At 54.0% G+C, this 17,046-nt stretch overlaps 2 protein-coding genes across 2 annotated transcripts; one reads left to right on the forward strand and one right to left on the reverse strand.

Moving 5' to 3' along the window:
• Positions 1-2,291: 2,291 nt before the first annotated feature.
• On the forward strand, positions 2,292-10,688 carry TEX261 (testis expressed 261). Its single transcript, XM_037807357.1, has 6 exons — positions 2,292-2,446; positions 3,487-3,566; positions 4,726-4,879; positions 6,833-6,900; positions 7,617-7,719; positions 7,870-10,688. Exons 1-6 carry the CDS (start codon positions 2,377-2,379, stop codon positions 7,983-7,985), a joined length of 591 nt encoding a protein of 196 aa, XP_037663285.1. The 5' UTR covers positions 2,292-2,376; the 3' UTR covers positions 7,986-10,688.
• A 561-nt stretch (positions 10,689-11,249) lies between these two features.
• On the reverse strand, positions 11,250-16,828 carry ANKRD53 (ankyrin repeat domain 53). The gene is made up of 7 exons (XM_037806607.1): positions 16,773-16,828; positions 16,585-16,620; positions 16,340-16,466; positions 15,842-16,041; positions 14,515-14,679; positions 13,960-14,080; positions 11,250-11,949 (listed from the first exon to the last, which is right to left on the reverse strand). The coding sequence occupies exons 1-7, from the start codon at positions 16,826-16,828 to the stop codon at positions 11,293-11,295; spliced, it is 1,362 nt and encodes a 453-aa protein (XP_037662535.1). The 3' UTR covers positions 11,250-11,292.
• Between the last annotated feature and the right edge of the window lie 218 nt (positions 16,829-17,046).

A 17,046-nucleotide genomic window follows, 5' to 3' on the forward strand; every position in this document is an offset into this window, starting at 1 on the left:
CATCCCTAAGCACAAGTTCCCAGGAGCCTCCTGGAGCTCTGCACTGCCCTGCCAGGCCCGGCAGAGCCCATGTGAGCCAGCACCTCCAGCTTGCTTCTCGTGGCTCTAAGGAACTCCTGGTTTCTCCCTTCCCACAGTCTGAGGAATTGCCAGTCCTCGGCCCTGGTTTTTGCTTCAAAGCTTTGAAGACGGCCCCAGCCCCAGAATAACAATCTTGACTCAGTCATAGGTGAATGTGCTTTGCCTCTTTAGGCCTCAAGTTTCCTTCATTAACTGTTCTGGGAAAAAATGGGGGAGACTTCTATATTTTTCTTCCTTCTTGGGAGGATAACATTGAGGAAAAAGTAAGACCAATGGAGAGTTTACTGTGCCTCTACTTACTGATGCTTCTGTGTCACAAACCCAGATTCCCCAAGAGAGAGGCTCTGAGCATGGAGCAGCCCTACTGGCCAGCTCACAGGCCAAGGTTAGCCAGCTTACCTGCAAGGTGCCATCGACAGTGGCCTTTGTCACCAGGACTGGGTAACCAAGGAGAGTGTGAGGCATCCTAGCAGGTCCAGCATACTATGAACATTTTAATTTTAAACTTTATTTTTGAATAGATGATACATTTACATATATTAATAATGTTCAGTGTTTTAGGATATAAAAAGACACACAGAGGGAAACTCTTCAGTTCTTGATCCCCCCTTCTTTGCCCCCCAGTTCTCCCCCTAGAAGGCAAACAATGTTACCAGTTTCTAATGCATCCTTATAGAGATATTTCATACAAAAAATATACGTATATAGATTCTTTCTCCCTATCCTTTTGCCTTTTTCAAAAGGAGATCCTTCTATATGGATACATAAAGAACATCTTCATTATTTTCTATGGCTGTACTTGGTGATGGATCAATATGTACTTAACCAGTCTCTTACTAATGAATATTTAGGTTGTTTTCCGTCTTTCACAAAGAGTCTTGTAAATGAGCACCTGGTCTTTTAAGGTCCTGCTGCTCCTTATACAAATCCCTCAGGAATTCTTAAGTGGGATCCAGGGAGGTCAGCAGATAGAATTCAGGGAGACAAATTCAAGGAGCATGGAAACTTGGAAGGGAAAAATTTTTTCATTTTTATTTTCACCAACCTCTAACTGAAATGTAATATTTCCTTCTACTACAAATGCAGGCAAAAACTCGCATTTTATAGGACTGAAGAGATCTTGAATTATCACTAATGGTCCTTCCTACTTTGACATTATGGTAGGTAGGTAATTATTAAATATTCCACAAAATTTGTTATGCATTAGCAAAGAAGCACGTATTTGGTGTAAAAATATTTTGATACCTGTATTTCAATATAATTGCTTTCTTTGGGAATTGTATGTATTTATTTTTATGCATAAAAATTATTGAGATGAGGAGCATACCAGATTCCCAGTAGGAATGGTTAGGAGCTCCGGCTATACATACTTTATTTTGCATGCCTGTCTCGGCCACTAGATGGGGACTTCTTGACAAGAACTGCCTGGTACTTCCTGTCCCCTCCTTAACTCTCCCAGAGGTGTGCAGAAAATGCATATAGTGCCTAGTGGGCGCCTCGCATGCCTGGCACTGGGCGAGGTGCTGACGATACAAGAGTGCAAAGCATCCCAAACCCAGCCTAGGAGGAGAGTCAGGCCTGAGGATGACAGATTCCAGGCACCCCAACTCCTGACTGTGCCACTTTCTTTATGTATGACTTGGGGCAAAGTAACCTTTGGCACCAGCATCCTCGTCCATAAAATGACCTCCATTACTGGTTCAATTTCTGTCATGAACCTTCGGCATTTAGCACAGTGCGCGGCACATGTTAGGTGCTCAGTAATTTTGTCCCTGTTATCAGCCGTAGCAAGAGAAAGCCATGCGGGCAACCTGCTGGGAGGCTGCTGGCCGAAGGTTGCTGGAGAGGGGTCAGACCGCGCTTCTGCGCCCAGAAGCCTCCATCCAGACTGGCGCGGGAGCACACAGCGAGGAGCCGGAGTTTGCATTCCGAGCCCGTTTACGGGCGCCTCACCCCTGCCCCTCGGAGCCGTCTCGCCTGTCCCGGGATGCGGTCGCCGACGGTCGGTTCTGTGCAGCTGGCAGGAACCCGGAGGCTTGGCGAGTACGGCCCCAACACGGAGCAGCAGCGGTTGGCCCTCCGCGCCGGCGGGCGGCGCTAGACGGAAAATGTCCGGCGGCGGCGCTCGGGCCGGGCTCCTCTCGGCGGCAGCGCACGGTCCTCCGGCCGTCGGCTGGGCGGGGACACGGCGGCGGCGGCGGCGGCGGCGGCGGCGGCGGCGGCGGTTCCGTGTCGCCGGAGCCCAAGCACGCAGGCCCGTCCCGGCGATCGGGGGGCGGGCGGGGCTGGGGCGCCATGTGGTTCATGTACGTGCTGAGCTGGCTGTCGCTCTTCATCCAGGTGGCCTTCATCACGCTGGCTGTCGGTGAGAGTGCGCGACCCCGGCCCGCGCGGGGCTCCCACCCGGCATCTGCGCTCGCAGGGGGTCGCATCGCGGGGTTGCCGGAGCGACCCGGGGTGACCCCTGCCCGGCGCTCCGGGTCTTGGCCGCTCTTCCCCGCCACCCCACCCCACCCCCAGTCCCGTCCGGTCCTGCCCCTACTGCTGACCCCAGCAGCCCGGCTTGCCCGCGGATCCTCCAGTTGTCACAGAGGTCCGCTCCACCAGGCTTCTTCAGGTGCCCCTGCCCGCGAACCGCCAACCGCTGCCCCTCCCGTCAGCTCGGGCAGACCGCGCCGAACTTTCCCCAACACCTACCGCCGCCCTTTAGTCTCTGGCCCTTCTTACTTGTGCGCTCTGCCTTCGACGCTTCCTTCTGGCCAGCTCCTATTCTTGATCTCAACTGAATTTTCACCTTCTTCGGGAAGCCTCGTGGGGTTTGATGTTCCAGCGATGCCCTGTACTCGCCCTAAAGTAGCCAAGTAGCCTTTCTCACTCTGAGATCGTCTGACACCCACCCCTCTCTACTTACTGTCCCCCGAGCTGGATCAGAGAATGGACCTTGTCTGTCATGTTCTACTGTATCTTCAGCACTCAGCCCGGTGCCTGCCATATTCAGTCCCAACAGATAGTTATTGAATGAGTGAATGAAGTTCTGCTTATCTGGGCCAGAGGTTAGCATTGTGCTGAGGCATCAAACACCGGCTTGTATGAAATCTTTCCTTAGTTGCCCTGACAAAATTTTAACTTCTCCAGACTTGGAAGGGCAACACATGGATTGTTTGATTCTTTCTCTCTTCCCTCCCTCCCTCCCTCCCTTTCAACTTTATTTTTTAAGAGCAATGGTAGGTTTACAGAAACATTGTGCCCCAAGTACAAAGGTCCCCAAGTGTTTGGCTTGTTGACCTTTTCAGGTCACGAAGGATTGATGGGGACTGAGCTGCAGAGAGAGGGATGACCAGGATGGTGGGAGTGGCCCTCCTTGGCAAATGTTCTCTCTGCATGTACCTCTCCCTTTTCCTGCAGCCGCTGGACTTTATTACTTGGCAGAACTGATAGAAGAATACACCGTGGCCACCAGCAGGATCATAAAATACATGATCTGGGTAAGTGGCAGCTTTCTCTCGTATTTTCCCTTCCCCCTTTGTCCTATCCCCAGAGGAGGAAGAAGGGCAAGTTTGGCGAGGATAATGAGACCTCCGGCCCTTCTATTTCCTGAGGGCACCACCCCTTATCTCCTTGTCCTGTCCCCTGGCTTCTGGCCCCACATCTTCCCTGTTCTCCTTCCCCAAGTGGCTTCTTTATAGACCTAGTTCTCAGTCCCTTAAGTGCCATCTGAGTGCGTGTTCTCTGATGACAGGACATGGCTATGTCTTTCCTTGGCTACCTTTCACCCTCTCAAGCCCCTGCTCTGCTCACACATTTGGTACAGAGAGAAAACTTACAGCCAGCTTGGAGTACATGTTCACCACCCTCTCTAATCGGATCAAATAGCTTGTCCTAGAGGGGTCCACCTTCACTGGGGCTGGCCTTTCCCTCCCCAGGTATCATGGGAGGCTTCCTGAAGACATGGTCCTTGCCTTTGCTGTGTAAGCCACGGGAGTGACTGCTGATGAATAGATTTTGGCCAGCTGCAGGGAAGGCTAGGAGTTAGGGGGCACATTGGGGCAGGAGTCTAGTGCCCCTCAAGTCACAAGGTGTCAGCAGCCACTTCCACTCTGGGCATGGTCTTGAGTTGGGAGTCAGCGGTGGAGACAAGGCACTAGCCCTCAGCTCTGGGTTCAGAGGCCCAGCTGGGAGGCGTGTTGGTTCAGGAATTAGACCTTCATGCAACCAACTGTCATTTCTTAAGCACTGACAACTGTAAGTCGTTCAGAACAACGTTTTCCAGACTGCAGGCATGATTCATTATTGGAGTATACAATCAATTCCGTCACAATCAGCATTTTAAAAAAAATGGCGCAGAGTTGAAATTCAAACTTTGATCATGTATATGTATGTGTATGCTTGGGTCTTGGTGTAAAATATTTTTCTCATTGTGGGTTCCTGTCAAAAAAACTTTGAGAAATGAAATTAAGAAATACTGCTGTTTGGGAGCTGAGAGTTCAGTTGAGAAGGCTGGACCTATGACGTAAAACAAGGAGAGACTGAAGCATGAACAAGTCAAACTAGTGCTGCCCAAAGTGGACGGGGGGGGGTGGTTAGTGAGTCCAGGCAGGCTGCCTGGAGGAGGCTTCATGCACTGTGTGCCTCTGGTTGTTTCAGTTCTCCACGGCTGTGCTGATTGGCCTCTACGTCTTTGAGCGCTTCCCCACCTTCATGATTGGCATGGGCCTCTTCACCAACCTCGTCTACTTTGGCCTCCTCCAGACCTTCCCCTTCATCATGCTGACCTCGCCTAACTTCATCCTGTCGTGTGGTGAGAGGGGATGGAGGACGGGAGGCAGCTGAGGTGGCTGGATGTGCTCTGCTCAGTCCTGGGCACTGACGGGGGATTAAGAGAAAGGAGGCCGGGCACTGAGGCCCTCTGGGTGGCCAGGCTGGTTGGGCCAATGGGGTTCTGACACTCGAGGAGCCTTGGCCACGCTGGCTCTAGTGACTAGAATTTGGGGGTGAGGGATGGGGATGAAACATGATGAGGCAAGAAGGAGAGGTTAGTTTGAAGAAGATCTTGGGAAGGGAGAAGAGTTGTGGGTTGGCTCCCTAGTGCCCCAGGTTGAGTAATCTGGGCTGTTGCAGTTTCAAAAAAAGCCCCTTGACCAGGGGAAGCCGGAAGTGGCCCAAAGTCACGATTAAGACTAGAGCCTGGTTGGGCTGTGAGACCCCCTGAGAGGCAGCTTTGTTTTCTGGTTGTCCCTCAGCCTGGAGGTGTGAATGCCTCAGGGCTTCCCCTTTCTAGTCTGATTCTCACTGTTTGTGCTAGCAGCTTCCTTGTGGTTGAGAGAAAAGGAACGCATCTGGAGGACCCCAGCCTTCTTGCCTCTTCCCTGCTCCACTTCTCCCTAGGAAGTCAATTCCTCTCTCTGGGCCTTAGCTTCTCCACCTGTTCAAAGATGATGCTGTTCCTGACAGAACTGTCGGGAGACTCAGTTGGCACATAGTAGATGCTTATGGATATTTGCGGAAACGGTTTTGGATAGTATTTGATTATCAGAACTGACATTTATTTCTCCTGTTAGTCATTGCTGGTCATCATGGCCTTTGGTCAGGGTTTCAGGTGAATTGAAGTTTTGTAGAACTGCTTTTCTGTTTCTTGGGAGAACCTGGAAAGAAAGTCTTATCTACCTGAACGGTATGGTATTAAAGCTAGGACTGGGCTCTTCTCTGAGTGTCTTGGTGGGATTCTGTCAAAGAATTTGTTCAGCAGGGGTTTGTGTGGGTGCCCTTCCCTGGAGACCAGGCTCCTTCTTTATCTTCCCAGCGAGGAGGTGCCTCCCACCACACACACAGCAGCAGGCATCCCTGGCTCGCTTTTGTCACTTCCCTGACCTGCTTTTTAGACACCTGAGAGAATTTTCCCCAAAGATTTTGTGGGCACCAGTACCATCCCATCTTGTGGTATCACTTAGCTCTACAATGTGGTTAGGCATGGCAGAGCTGTGGTCTTTGCCTTAGAAGGGCAGAGGCAAGCGAGGAGAAAAGATACATGCAGTTGCTGTGAGATGTGTGTGAGGGGGGTTTGGTTTGGTGGTACGTAGCTTTCCCAGGGCCTGCTCTTCACGTCACCTGTCTCTGAGCAACCTGTATCCTCAGAAGCTCAGAGCTGCACACTAAGGAACTGTGGGTCCAGAACATACCAGTTCCGACTAGAGTGCCTGGGGTAGGCTGGGGAAGGACCCTCTGCCCCCAGAATTTTGAGGAACCCTGAGACTGTATCTCAAAGCATTTAGCAAACCATGCCCTTTTGTTCCTGTGGGACGAGACTCTGTGTTTGAGGAGGCCTTCTCCCTGCTGCCCCGTTTGGAGTGGAATCTCTTGGGGGTATCTAATCTGCACACCCATCACTTCCCTCCATCCACCACCCTCGGGAGAGCTCTCTTCAGGACTCAGGTCCACTAAAAACTAGGTTAATCATCATGATGCTTTGAATTATGTAACACTGGAGAGTCATTTTTAAAACATTCAAAGAGCTCTCTTACTATCTTGAATTCTACTCTTCTCCATGCCCTCTGCAGTGAGCAGGCTGAGACTGATTCTCCCCATTTTACAGATGGGAGACCGAGTTCTGGAGAACAGGGTGCTTGGCCAGAGTCATCCTCTGAGCCAGGGTAAGGTCAGGACTGAGATCCCCAACTCCCAGGGTCTTTTGAAGGATAAAAGGCCAGTTTTATGTTATCCCCGTAAACTGACTGACTCCCCATTTCCTCAACAGGGCTAGTGGTGGTGAATCATTACCTCGCGTTTCAGTTTTTTGCAGAGGAATATTATCCTTTCTCAGAGGTAAGAAGTATTCAGTTCATCAAACTATTAACAGGGATGGGGGAGTGAAGGGGACTTGCATGATTTGCTTTGTGAACTTAGGTATGGTTTGGAACTCCGAGTCTATTGAAGAATTACATGTTTAAAAAACATAATACAGATGATTTTAGGTTTTAGAAAGCAATGTGTATGAGGAACAGAAGGGAGCCTTTGGCTGAGCAGGGAGGGCACTGCTTTCCCCTAGTGAGAACGTTGGGTCCCTCTGCCCAGGATTCCACCCTGGGATCAGGAAGGGGCCCTGGGGTGCCTTGTCTGCCACAGACCTCAGGGGGCAGGCAGTGGGCTGCAGCCCTGAGCCCAAGCTCTCCCAGTAACCTGCCAAGATTTTCTCCCCTCTGGATTTCTCCACACCCTGCTGCTCCAGTTTGGACCCCCAGAGAACAACAAAGTCTCTTCTTTGGGCAGTGTGGGTCAGTCACGACTTTGCCCTTCATTTGCCTCCTTCAGTTCAGAGGAGTAGCTTTTCCTAACGCACCCTAAGTCATCTACCGTTTCCCACAATCATCTCCATGTCCGAGGGTGTCCTGTTCCTGAGTCCTGCCTCCTGGCCCCATCAGAGGTCAGGCATGTGGCCCCCTATGCCCTCCTGGCCTCCTCTCTAAGACACACAGTAACCATCCCTGACCCAGCCTTGGCTGCTCCAGGGACATCCTCTTCTCAGCCTCTCTTGTTGCCAGGTCCTGGCCTATTTCACTTTCTGTCTGTGGATAATCCCGTTTGCATTCTTTGTGTCGCTGTCGGCTGGGGAGAACATCCTGCCCTCCACCATGCAGCCAGGAGGTGAGAAGGGGTTTGTAAAGGACCCAAGGTGGGGGACGCCAGCAAGGCCTGAGTCCTTTGATGGAGACACATGGGCTGTGCTTGGGGGGAACACACACACACACTCACTCACTCACACTCACACTTATCTCCCTGCCTGTGTCTCCACAGATGACGTGGTCTCCAATTACTTCACCAAAGGCAAGCGGGGCAAACGCTTAGGGATCCTCGTTATCTTCTCCTTCATCAAAGAGGCTATTCTACCCAGTCGTCAGAAGATATACTGATGCCTGCCCCCCCCTTTGTTGGGGAGAGGATGCAGGGGCCAGATCAGGGGCAGCTGGGTCCCTGGGCCTCTGCAGCACGTGGGGGCCCTGAACCCTACAGGCACCTTCTGCAGCCCTGGCCCTCCCCTGGATTCTTCCAGAAGCATCCACCCCCATCTTCCTCGAGGGGCCTGGCTCAGCTCAGACCTGGCACTGTTGGAGTCTGTAACCTCAGAGGGCACCAGGGAGGGCAGCAGAGCTTGCTTAGCCAGGAGGCCGTGGTCCAGCTGGTCGCTCAGGAGCCAAGCCCCCCCATGGCCCACCCCTTACCCTTCCATGGTGGGTTAGGAGGCTTCTGGCTCTGCTAGGGCAGGCAGGGTGGGGTTCGTGAAGCTGGAGAGCAGACAGTGACAAGTTCTCCGGGCGGATGCCCTGAGGAGGGGCCATAGCTTGGCACTTGCAGGAGGAATTGTTTTTGCTGTTGAACTGTGATTTCTGTCCAAGTGCTGATTCCCATTTGAATAAAGATTCTAGGTGGCACTGTTTGCCTTAATACCCCGAAAGTTCATCTTCCTTTTTCCTGCTGACCTTCTGCCCTGGGCCTGACGGACTTTTCTGCTCCAGGGACTCCTTCTCTGGGTTTGAGCCTTGCCTTCCAAAAGGACCGTTCTCGTGGCCCTTACTGGGAAGGGGGTGAGGATGAGGAGCAGAGCCTGGTCAGGGTGGGAAATGGGGGGTTCAGGCAGCCTTTCTTATGCCTCTCCATTTTCTTCCATCTTTTCTTTCCCCAAGGCTCCATGACTGTCAAGCTGGGGTGGGCGACGGGACAGTTTAAGACTGGGTTAGGTTTTCAGAAGAACATCTGCAGTATCCTATTTATAAATCTTCCTCTGGAGAAAAGGAGTGGTTTCAGGCTGAATTCTGTCTCAGGCTCCAGGGGAAACTGAAAATAAAAATTGGCTTCCAGGCAGCCTGGGCTCCAGCCTATTTTTGAAGAAATGGGGCTGCTGGGAGAAGCTGTTTGTCACTGTGGGTGCCCACAGAGCTGGCCCACTCTTCTGTGTGCTCTTGGCTCCTGGGGCGATGGTGCTCAGCCTTCCAAGCAGGCGGGCCAGGTTCTGGGCACAAACCAGCATTTGTTGACCTTGCACTCCAACTACAGTGCCTTGCAGGTACTCAGCAGTACCTAAGAGAGGGAGGTCCCCACGGGAGCCATTACTGGCCACATCCTGTGCCTCCGAGTGAGGCTGGCAGGTGTGGAGTGGACTGCACACGCGTGCTACCTTTAAGCCACTGGGATGACCCCCGTGCTTCTAAATCTTTCCTCTCCATCACGCCAGAAGGCCCACGAGAGCGCTTCATTTCCTTGACTTTAAGATGTTCTGTTCTCTGAAAACTGCCAGCCTCCCCCTTTCCTGGGGAGGAGCAGCACAGTCTGGTCTTCTCTCGGTGGGAATGAGACTCCCAGGCCCTTTCAACTGTGCAGACAAGGACAAGCTAGAGAACACCAGAGACAAAAGTCATCTTTGCCAACAGGTCAACACCTGGCCCTGCTCTCCCTCGTTTTCCCCTTTTCTGTTCCTCACTTCTGACCGGATGGCTTGGTCCGCCTCCATTCGCTCCACTGCCAGCGCTCCCAAGGGGGTTGCCAGTGGCCTTGTGTTAAATCCAGAGGACACTTTTCATATCTCACTGCCTCTCTGCAGCATCTGACATGGCTGAGCTTGCCCCTGTGTCTTGAATTGCACTTCCTGGCTTCTGTGGCCCCACACTTCTACCTCTCTGGCCGCTCTCCCCAGTGTCCTGTGCAGGCTGCTTCTCCACTTGCCCCACGCACAGTGGGTGTCTCAGTTCTGTCTTGGCCTCCATCTGGGAGTCCCTCCACACTGACGGCTTCAAGGACTCTCTGCTGAGGAATCAAGAGTTGACTTCCAGCCCCAGCCTCCTCCTGATCTTCTGGGTGCACAGACAACTCAAGTTCATGGCCCAAATGGCATGTGTTGCTCTGCCGCAAACCTGCCCCTCTCTGGGATTTGCCTTGGCCCCAAGGTCACTCAAGAGTCAGACTGGGAACCTGCCTTCTCTTCCCGCTTTCTCTTTCTGCCCCTACATCCAATCTCTGTAACGCTTAAGCCTACTCCCTTAACATCTCTTGATCTGAGCCATTCTCATTGCTATCAGCTTTCACCTGGATTACTGTGACAGCCTCCTGCTGCTTCTCTATGCCATGGCCAGAGTTATCCAAAATGGCAGAGTTGCTCAAGTCGCTTCCCTGCTTAAAACCTTCCCTAGCTCCCCACTGCCCTCAGGATAAAGTCCAGGCCCCTTAGCACGGCTTGGAAGACTCATGCTGTCCTGCCCCAGCTTGCCTCTCCAGCCTCATCACTTGTCTTGCACTCTGGGTCCCAGCCTCCTGTATCCAGAGGGCCCACGGTTCCCTCTTGCCACTTTGAGTCTCCTTTTGTCCGCTTCCCTGGCTACTTGTCTGTCAAGTCTCAACCTAGAGATTTCACTTCCTCCGGGAAACTTTGAATGTCTCCTGCCCACCCCACCCTCAGCCCACCACACAGATCACTTTGGGATTACTTGCCCACTTGATGGTCTGTCTCCCCACTAGACTGTAAGCTCCTTGAGGGCAGGGACTGTCCCTCAATTTTTGTATCAACAGTGCCTGGCTTGGTGCCTGGCATACAGAAAACACTCAATAAATGTTTGTTTAATGAATGAATTGTAGTGGTGGATACAGGGGGATAGCAGGGGATCGAGGATAGCTTCCTGGAGGTGCTTTCACAGTCTCACACTGAAGCCACAGAGCCTCCCTCTCCCCAGATATGCCAGCTGTGCCTTGCTGAACTGCAGAAACCTCAGCGACAGCTGGGCATGAGGGATGGCAACCCACAGTAATGGGGAAGCCATGCCAGAATGACAGATTGGCTGCCCCCACCCCATTCTGTATCTTAATCTGAACAAGAGGCAGAATTTACCAGTGGCCCCTCCATCCTGGAAGGGTTTTCCTTGGCGGGCAGGGAGAGGGGGAAGTGGGGACACCAAAGTATCACTTATAATGCTAGGGCCCAAGATAGGGACTGACCCTCCATGCAGCCCTGCGTCCCTGTCATAATCTGGATCACCTGGAGGGCCTAAGAGATTTCTTTGTGGAGAGAAGGGATCTGGCCTTTTTGGAGTGGGGAGAGGGCTCCTACCCTTGAGCTTGGGAGTGGGACGCCTGGGTGCACGCCTTCTCCCCCTTCCTCCCAGCCACAGCATGGAATCGCCACACCTCAGCCTTCACTGGGCAGACTCAGCGTGAGTGGTCACCAAAATAATTTTATGGAGGGCTCTGGGGGGAGGGCAGGGCAGGGAGCCCTCGATGAGCTCGCAGGGCTGCCAGGAAGGCATCGTCAAACGTCTCGCGCAGGTTCATGGCCAGGGCGTCGGTCCAGAAGGAGTCGTCGCCCAAGTGCCGCTTCCGGGGCACGTTCCTCATGCTGACGGGGCAAAAGCCCTGAGGCGCCCTCATCCGGGACCACGGCAGCGACGGGTACAGCTCGCCGACCAGCACCTCGAAGGGCAGCCGGGGCACGGGCGCCACCCGGTGGCCGGCCGCAGTGCGCAGCAGCGCGCCGCCCCGCCCGTCGGGCCTCAGCTCCACGAAGCCGCGGAAGTCCCACTCCTGGCTGGGGTCCGGATGCACGCCCAAGCGGATACCCGGCGAGCAGCCGATCTGGGTGGCCGGGGATCCAGCAGGGTTGTTGCTGAAGTTCCACGGACCGGCCCGGATGAACTTAGACGGCCTGTAGATGGGCAGGAGCACCTCCGTGGGCCGCCCCTGGCGGAGCAGGCGCGCCTCCAGGAACCGCGGGAAGGTCCTAGGAAGGGCTCTGGGCTCTTGCTCTGTGTTAGGGGTCTGGAGCTGGCCCGGGGGCAGCTGCTTGCAATGCAGCCACTTCTTGAAATTCGCGTCAGTCAGGCTTTTGTACTCTTTCTGCAGCAACAGAGGGCACGAGACTTGCGGAGAGCTGCTCCCCCTTTGCCTGGGGAGGGAGGCTTTTCAGCTGTAGCCCCTGGAAACCTCCCACCTGATGGGTGAGATACAGTCCCCGCCCTAGGGGTTCCTTAGTCTGACGGGAAATACATCTGTCTACTGGGAGCCCTGGTTCTGATAGGGGAGACGTTTGTCCTAAAAGAGCCACTGGGCAGGTGGGGGAAACAAAGCCTCTCGCATAGGGGAGGCCTCCAATTTGATGGTGGAGACAAATCCCTCCACCCCAAGGAGCCCCCCGTCTGATAGTGGAGATATGTCCTGCTCCAAGAGAGTCTCTGATTTGATGGGGGTAAAGGCAATGAGAAGTGCAAACTGCAACCTTGAACCCTGGAAGGGGAATGCTGAAAGATGTGGAATGCCTGAAACTGGATGGGGCAAATCTAGACTGGCTTCTTAAAAGTGCTGGGCCCTGAGAAGTCATGTTCAGAAGGGTACAGTTGGCTGGCTCTCCAGGCTGGGCTTTCTCTGTCCTTGCCTCCACTGGAGTTGAATTTTCAACCTGTTGTCCCAGAACCTCCTCCCCCATTCCCTGCCCCCTAACCTGTTGTCTCAGTGTCTCACTCCCCGGACTCTGTTCCTAAGCAATCAGGTGGTTTGCAGATTGACCCAGCTTTTAGGGGTAGGCTCTGATTAGGCTAAGCCAATCATCCTAATTCCACCAGCCTTGCCCCAGACCTAAGTCTGTCAGCATATGGCTTTGCCACTCTGTGTCTTAATCTGAACAAGAGGCAGAATTTACCAGTGGTTCCTCCATCCTGGAAGCCTTTTTCTTGCTGGGCAGGGAGAAGGGGCAGTATCACTTTTATAATGCTAGGGCCCAGGATAGGGACTGACCTCCCACTCAGCCCTGGGTGCCTGTCCTAACCTGGATCCCCTGGAGGGCCTAAGAGATTTGGCGATTGGAACAAGAATGGACACATGATCCAATTGAGGTCAGTGAGCAATGAAGGGAGATCTGCACGGGCCTTGTGGGGAAGTTTAGAGCCACAGGAACTCATGTGAGGATCGTGGGGACAGGGTGACACCGACAACAGAGATGGGTGGGGCAGAGAAAACTGGAGAGAAATGGAGCTGGAACAGAGCAGGAGTCCTGGATTTAGCCAGCCCTGAAGCTTTCCCTACCTTGGGACTTCGCTTATTATGCACAACACTTTCCTCCTGGCTTTTCTGTTTCTGGCATCCTATGTAATTACACCTGCTTTAAATCCTTCAGTTACTTCCCTTCTTTTTTTTTACCCAGCAAAGGTCCTTCATGATCTGGGCCCCTGCCAAATCTCTAGCCTGCCAATTTCCAACTCACAACCGATCTTCCAGCCATACAGAATTTGCACTTCTCTGCATACCCCATGCTCCCATATGCCTCTGTGCCTTTCTACAGGGTTGTTCCTTCTTCTGCCTGGTTAACCCTTCCCTGCATGTGGCCAGCAGTTGCCCATCTTTACAGACTCCTCTCAAGCATCGTCCCTTTTGGGTCCCTCTTCCTCTATGGGAAAATTAAACCTGCCTCCCCTATTAGACTATAAGCTCCTTAGTGTGGGAACCATATCTCATTCATCTTTAGAAACTCAGGATCTAGCAGGTACCTAGGACACAGTGAATGCTCAGTGTCTGTTGGAAGGAAGGATGGATCTTTTTTTAACTAGAGTGTTAAGTCCCATTAAAGGTAGAGCCTGGGTCTCCTCATCTAGCAGGAGGCAGGGAATAAGGAGGGCTTCCATATATACTTGCTCATTTAAGCTGTATTTGCTTTCTAACATAGGATAAGACTTTTGACTGAAAGGAGTAGCTTATAATGGTAAAATTTCAGTCAAAGTATGAGGAATATGGAAGGCTTTTTCTGGGTGGGTATGCTAACCCCTCTTCTAACCAATCCTATGGGTCACGGCCTCCTCTGCTGATACCCTTGTGTACCATCTGATGCCTGGCGCCCCTGCCTGGCCTACTTCTTACTTGCTGTTGAATCAGGTAGCTGTGCTCCATGAGGGCCAGCTGGTGCTTGAGCTTCTTTAGCTTCCCCATTTCAAGGGCAAAGTCCTTCTTGTCCCGTTTCCACATGGCATCCTTCAAGAACCTGGTGCCAAGGTGGGGGGTTGTCATCCTACAGTGACTGAGCAACACCCTGGGCTAGGAGGACGGCCAGCTGCTGAGAGCCTGGGTGGAGGTGGGAGGGAGCTGCCAGACACCGGTGAGCAAAGTGACCCACCCCCACTGCCCAGGGGTCCTCTGATGGCCTCATCAGCACCCTTCTGCTGAGGAGCCCAGGGCCCCAGGGCGATAAAGGAGGACAGTGCTCAACCCAAAGGGGTGAGGACCTTGGAAAGCCCCGAGGGGCTAATATTCTGAGCAGGGGGCCTCCTCAACAGACTTATCCCCAATTTCATAGAAGACAGTCCACCTGGCTTCCCAGACCCTCCTCTTAAAGGCTCAGCCTTGGGTGAGGGCCCCTAAGGAAGGACTAGGAGGAGGGAGGAGAGTGGAGGCTGAGGCTGGTTCTCACATGCTCACCGGGCACAGGCACGGTGGTTCCGTATTTTGCAGAGGTCGTAAGGCTTGCAGCCCATGGCATCTCGGGCATGGACGTCGGCACCACTCTGTACCAGGACCTTCACACAGGCCAGCAGGCCCTCTCGGGCTGCCAGGTGCAGGGGGGTGTAGCCATTGCATGTCTGACTGTGGAGGGCCCCACCAGCGGGGGAAAGGACAAAAAAGAAGGACAAAGAGCACCTGTCCATCAGATAGGTGAGCAAATCAGCTTCCAGGCCCTGTTCTGCCAACAAAACAGAGTGACGGTCCCCTCTCTGTACTTCAAATTTCCCCAACTGTAGTAGCAGGTATTAGACTAAATGAATAGTACAAGTCTGATTATAGGAGGCATGTGACAATTAAGAACCACTGGAAGGAGAGCTGAGTTGGGAGCTCAGAGACCACTCACTTACCTTCTTCCCTCTTAAACCACCAACCCTCCAACCCTCCTGCCCACTTCTTTGCCATGGCCAAGGCCTGCATGGTCTTGACTCTGCCTCCTTTCCGACCTCCTCCTCTGAACTTGCCCCACACTTTCCCCACTCGTGGCCTTTGCACGAGATGTTTCCTCTGCCTGAAACACTTTTCCCTGGCTCTTTGCAGGGCTGGATCACTCTCAAGTCTTTTGGTTCCAGTGGAAATGTCACCTCCTCAAAGGTGTTTATTACCTGCATGGCCACTTAACACACTCTGTCCTTATTTTGTTCATTTATGAGTTTGTTCATTTAGTGTCTACTTCTGCAGTATGACCATTTTGGTGTTGTCATTGCTATATTCCCCAGCTCTGACACGGTGCTTGGTACACAGTGCATGCTTAATAAATATTTTGAATGAATGCAAGTGTCCTAAATGCCATGTACTTTCCAGACATTTTCTCCCACGGGATGGGTACCACCATCCACCCCACTTTAGTTATAGATATTAGGGCATTGGTTCCCAAATTAGGGATGTTTTAAGCATTCCAAAGCCCAGGCCACACCCAAACAATTAAGTCATAGCCTCTGGGTTGGGACACAGGCATTGGAATTTTTAAAGTCCCCAGGTGATTCCAGTGTGCAGAATACATTTGAGAACCACAGCCCTGATGCTTAGAGGTTGAGCAATTTGCCCAAAGTCCCACTTTCGGTGAGCCAGTGGCAAAGCTGGATGTGAACTAGGTCTCTCCTCCCCCATAGTCCAATCTCTCAACCACTGCACCATGGGGGACCCAATCTTTGTCACCTCCACCCACCTTTCTGCCTGTCCTGCATGGAAGAGGGGTTCCTGTTTGCCCCCCTCCAGCCCCACTCCTGATGCAGGCTGGACTCACATGTTGAGGGCTGCCCCTTTCTTGAGCAGGTAGTGAAGGCAGGGGAGGACCGTGGTCTTGTTGTCCCTGTGGATGACGAGGTGCAGGGGGGTCTGGCCACTGTTGGTGGACAGGTCCACTGGAAACTTGTACTCCTCCACCAATATCTGCAGGCACGCAAGCCTGCCCTGCTGGGCTGCGAAGTGGATGGCAGTGAAGCCCTGTGGGGACAGGGAGGGCAACTTCTGGAAGTTACCCTTTACCTCCTCCCTGTGCCTGTGGGAGTAACCCACACCCCTTACCAGCTCCTGGTGTGTGCTCCTCAGCTCACCCTACCTCCTTGTCCCCACACGGCCCTCCCTGGGCTGGAAAGCGATTGAAGATGACTTACATGGAAAAGAACATCTCAGGGAGCTCCAGTCAGATCTTCACCAGGGGTCACCATATGAGGAGCTCTTTGCTGGGTTGGGTAGTTGGGGGTGGTACTTGGGTCCTCCTCCCCACACTCCAAGGCCTTACCTTGCCATCTGTCGCTATTTCCCGACGGTCCCGTTTCAGACAGAACCGCAACCATTCCACGTTGCCCACCGCGGCTGCGCACAACTCATAGCCGCTCCGGATCGGCGCCTGGTCCCACTCCTCGGAACTAGGTGGACGCAGAGGACGCGGGTGGGCGCGGAGGGGGCGGTGGGACGGGGCGGGGTGACGCGCTCGCGGGGTGCCCTTTCAGGGAGCGGGGCGCCCGCGTGGCCGAGGGCAGGCACCTGCGCGGGAAGGCGACTGCGGAGGCGGGGCCAGGGCTGGCCGGACAGAGGGAAACGCGTTGGCGACTGTCGCCGAGGGCCCCGGGCCGGCTCCCCGGGCTTCCTCTCCCGCAGCATCGGCCCCCGCCCGCTCCAGGCCCTGCCCCTCCGGGGGCGCGGGGAGGCGCCCAGGGCCCCACCCGGCCTACCTGCACGCCAGGCCACCCCGGGGGGCCTTCCAGGGGTCTTTCTCCGCCGCCTGCATGGGGCCGCGTGGGGCTGCGGGGCTCCGCTCCCGCCCGCAGAGGCCGTCGGAAGGTTCGAACTCGCTGCGGGCGGGGACCTACCAGGCCCGCCGGGACCCCCGGGCCCTCCTCCGTCGCTGGCCTCGGCCTCCCGAGCGTTGGTAACAGGCAGGGCCCCTCCCAGGGCCCCGAGGGTCTGGTCGCCCCTCGTTCGCGGCCCTGGCCCGCCTGCCGCTCC

Source organism: Choloepus didactylus, chromosome 17, assembly GCF_015220235.1.
Source record: "Choloepus didactylus isolate mChoDid1 chromosome 17, mChoDid1.pri, whole genome shotgun sequence".
Classification (NCBI taxonomy): Eukaryota; Metazoa; Chordata; class Mammalia; order Pilosa; family Megalonychidae; genus Choloepus; species Choloepus didactylus.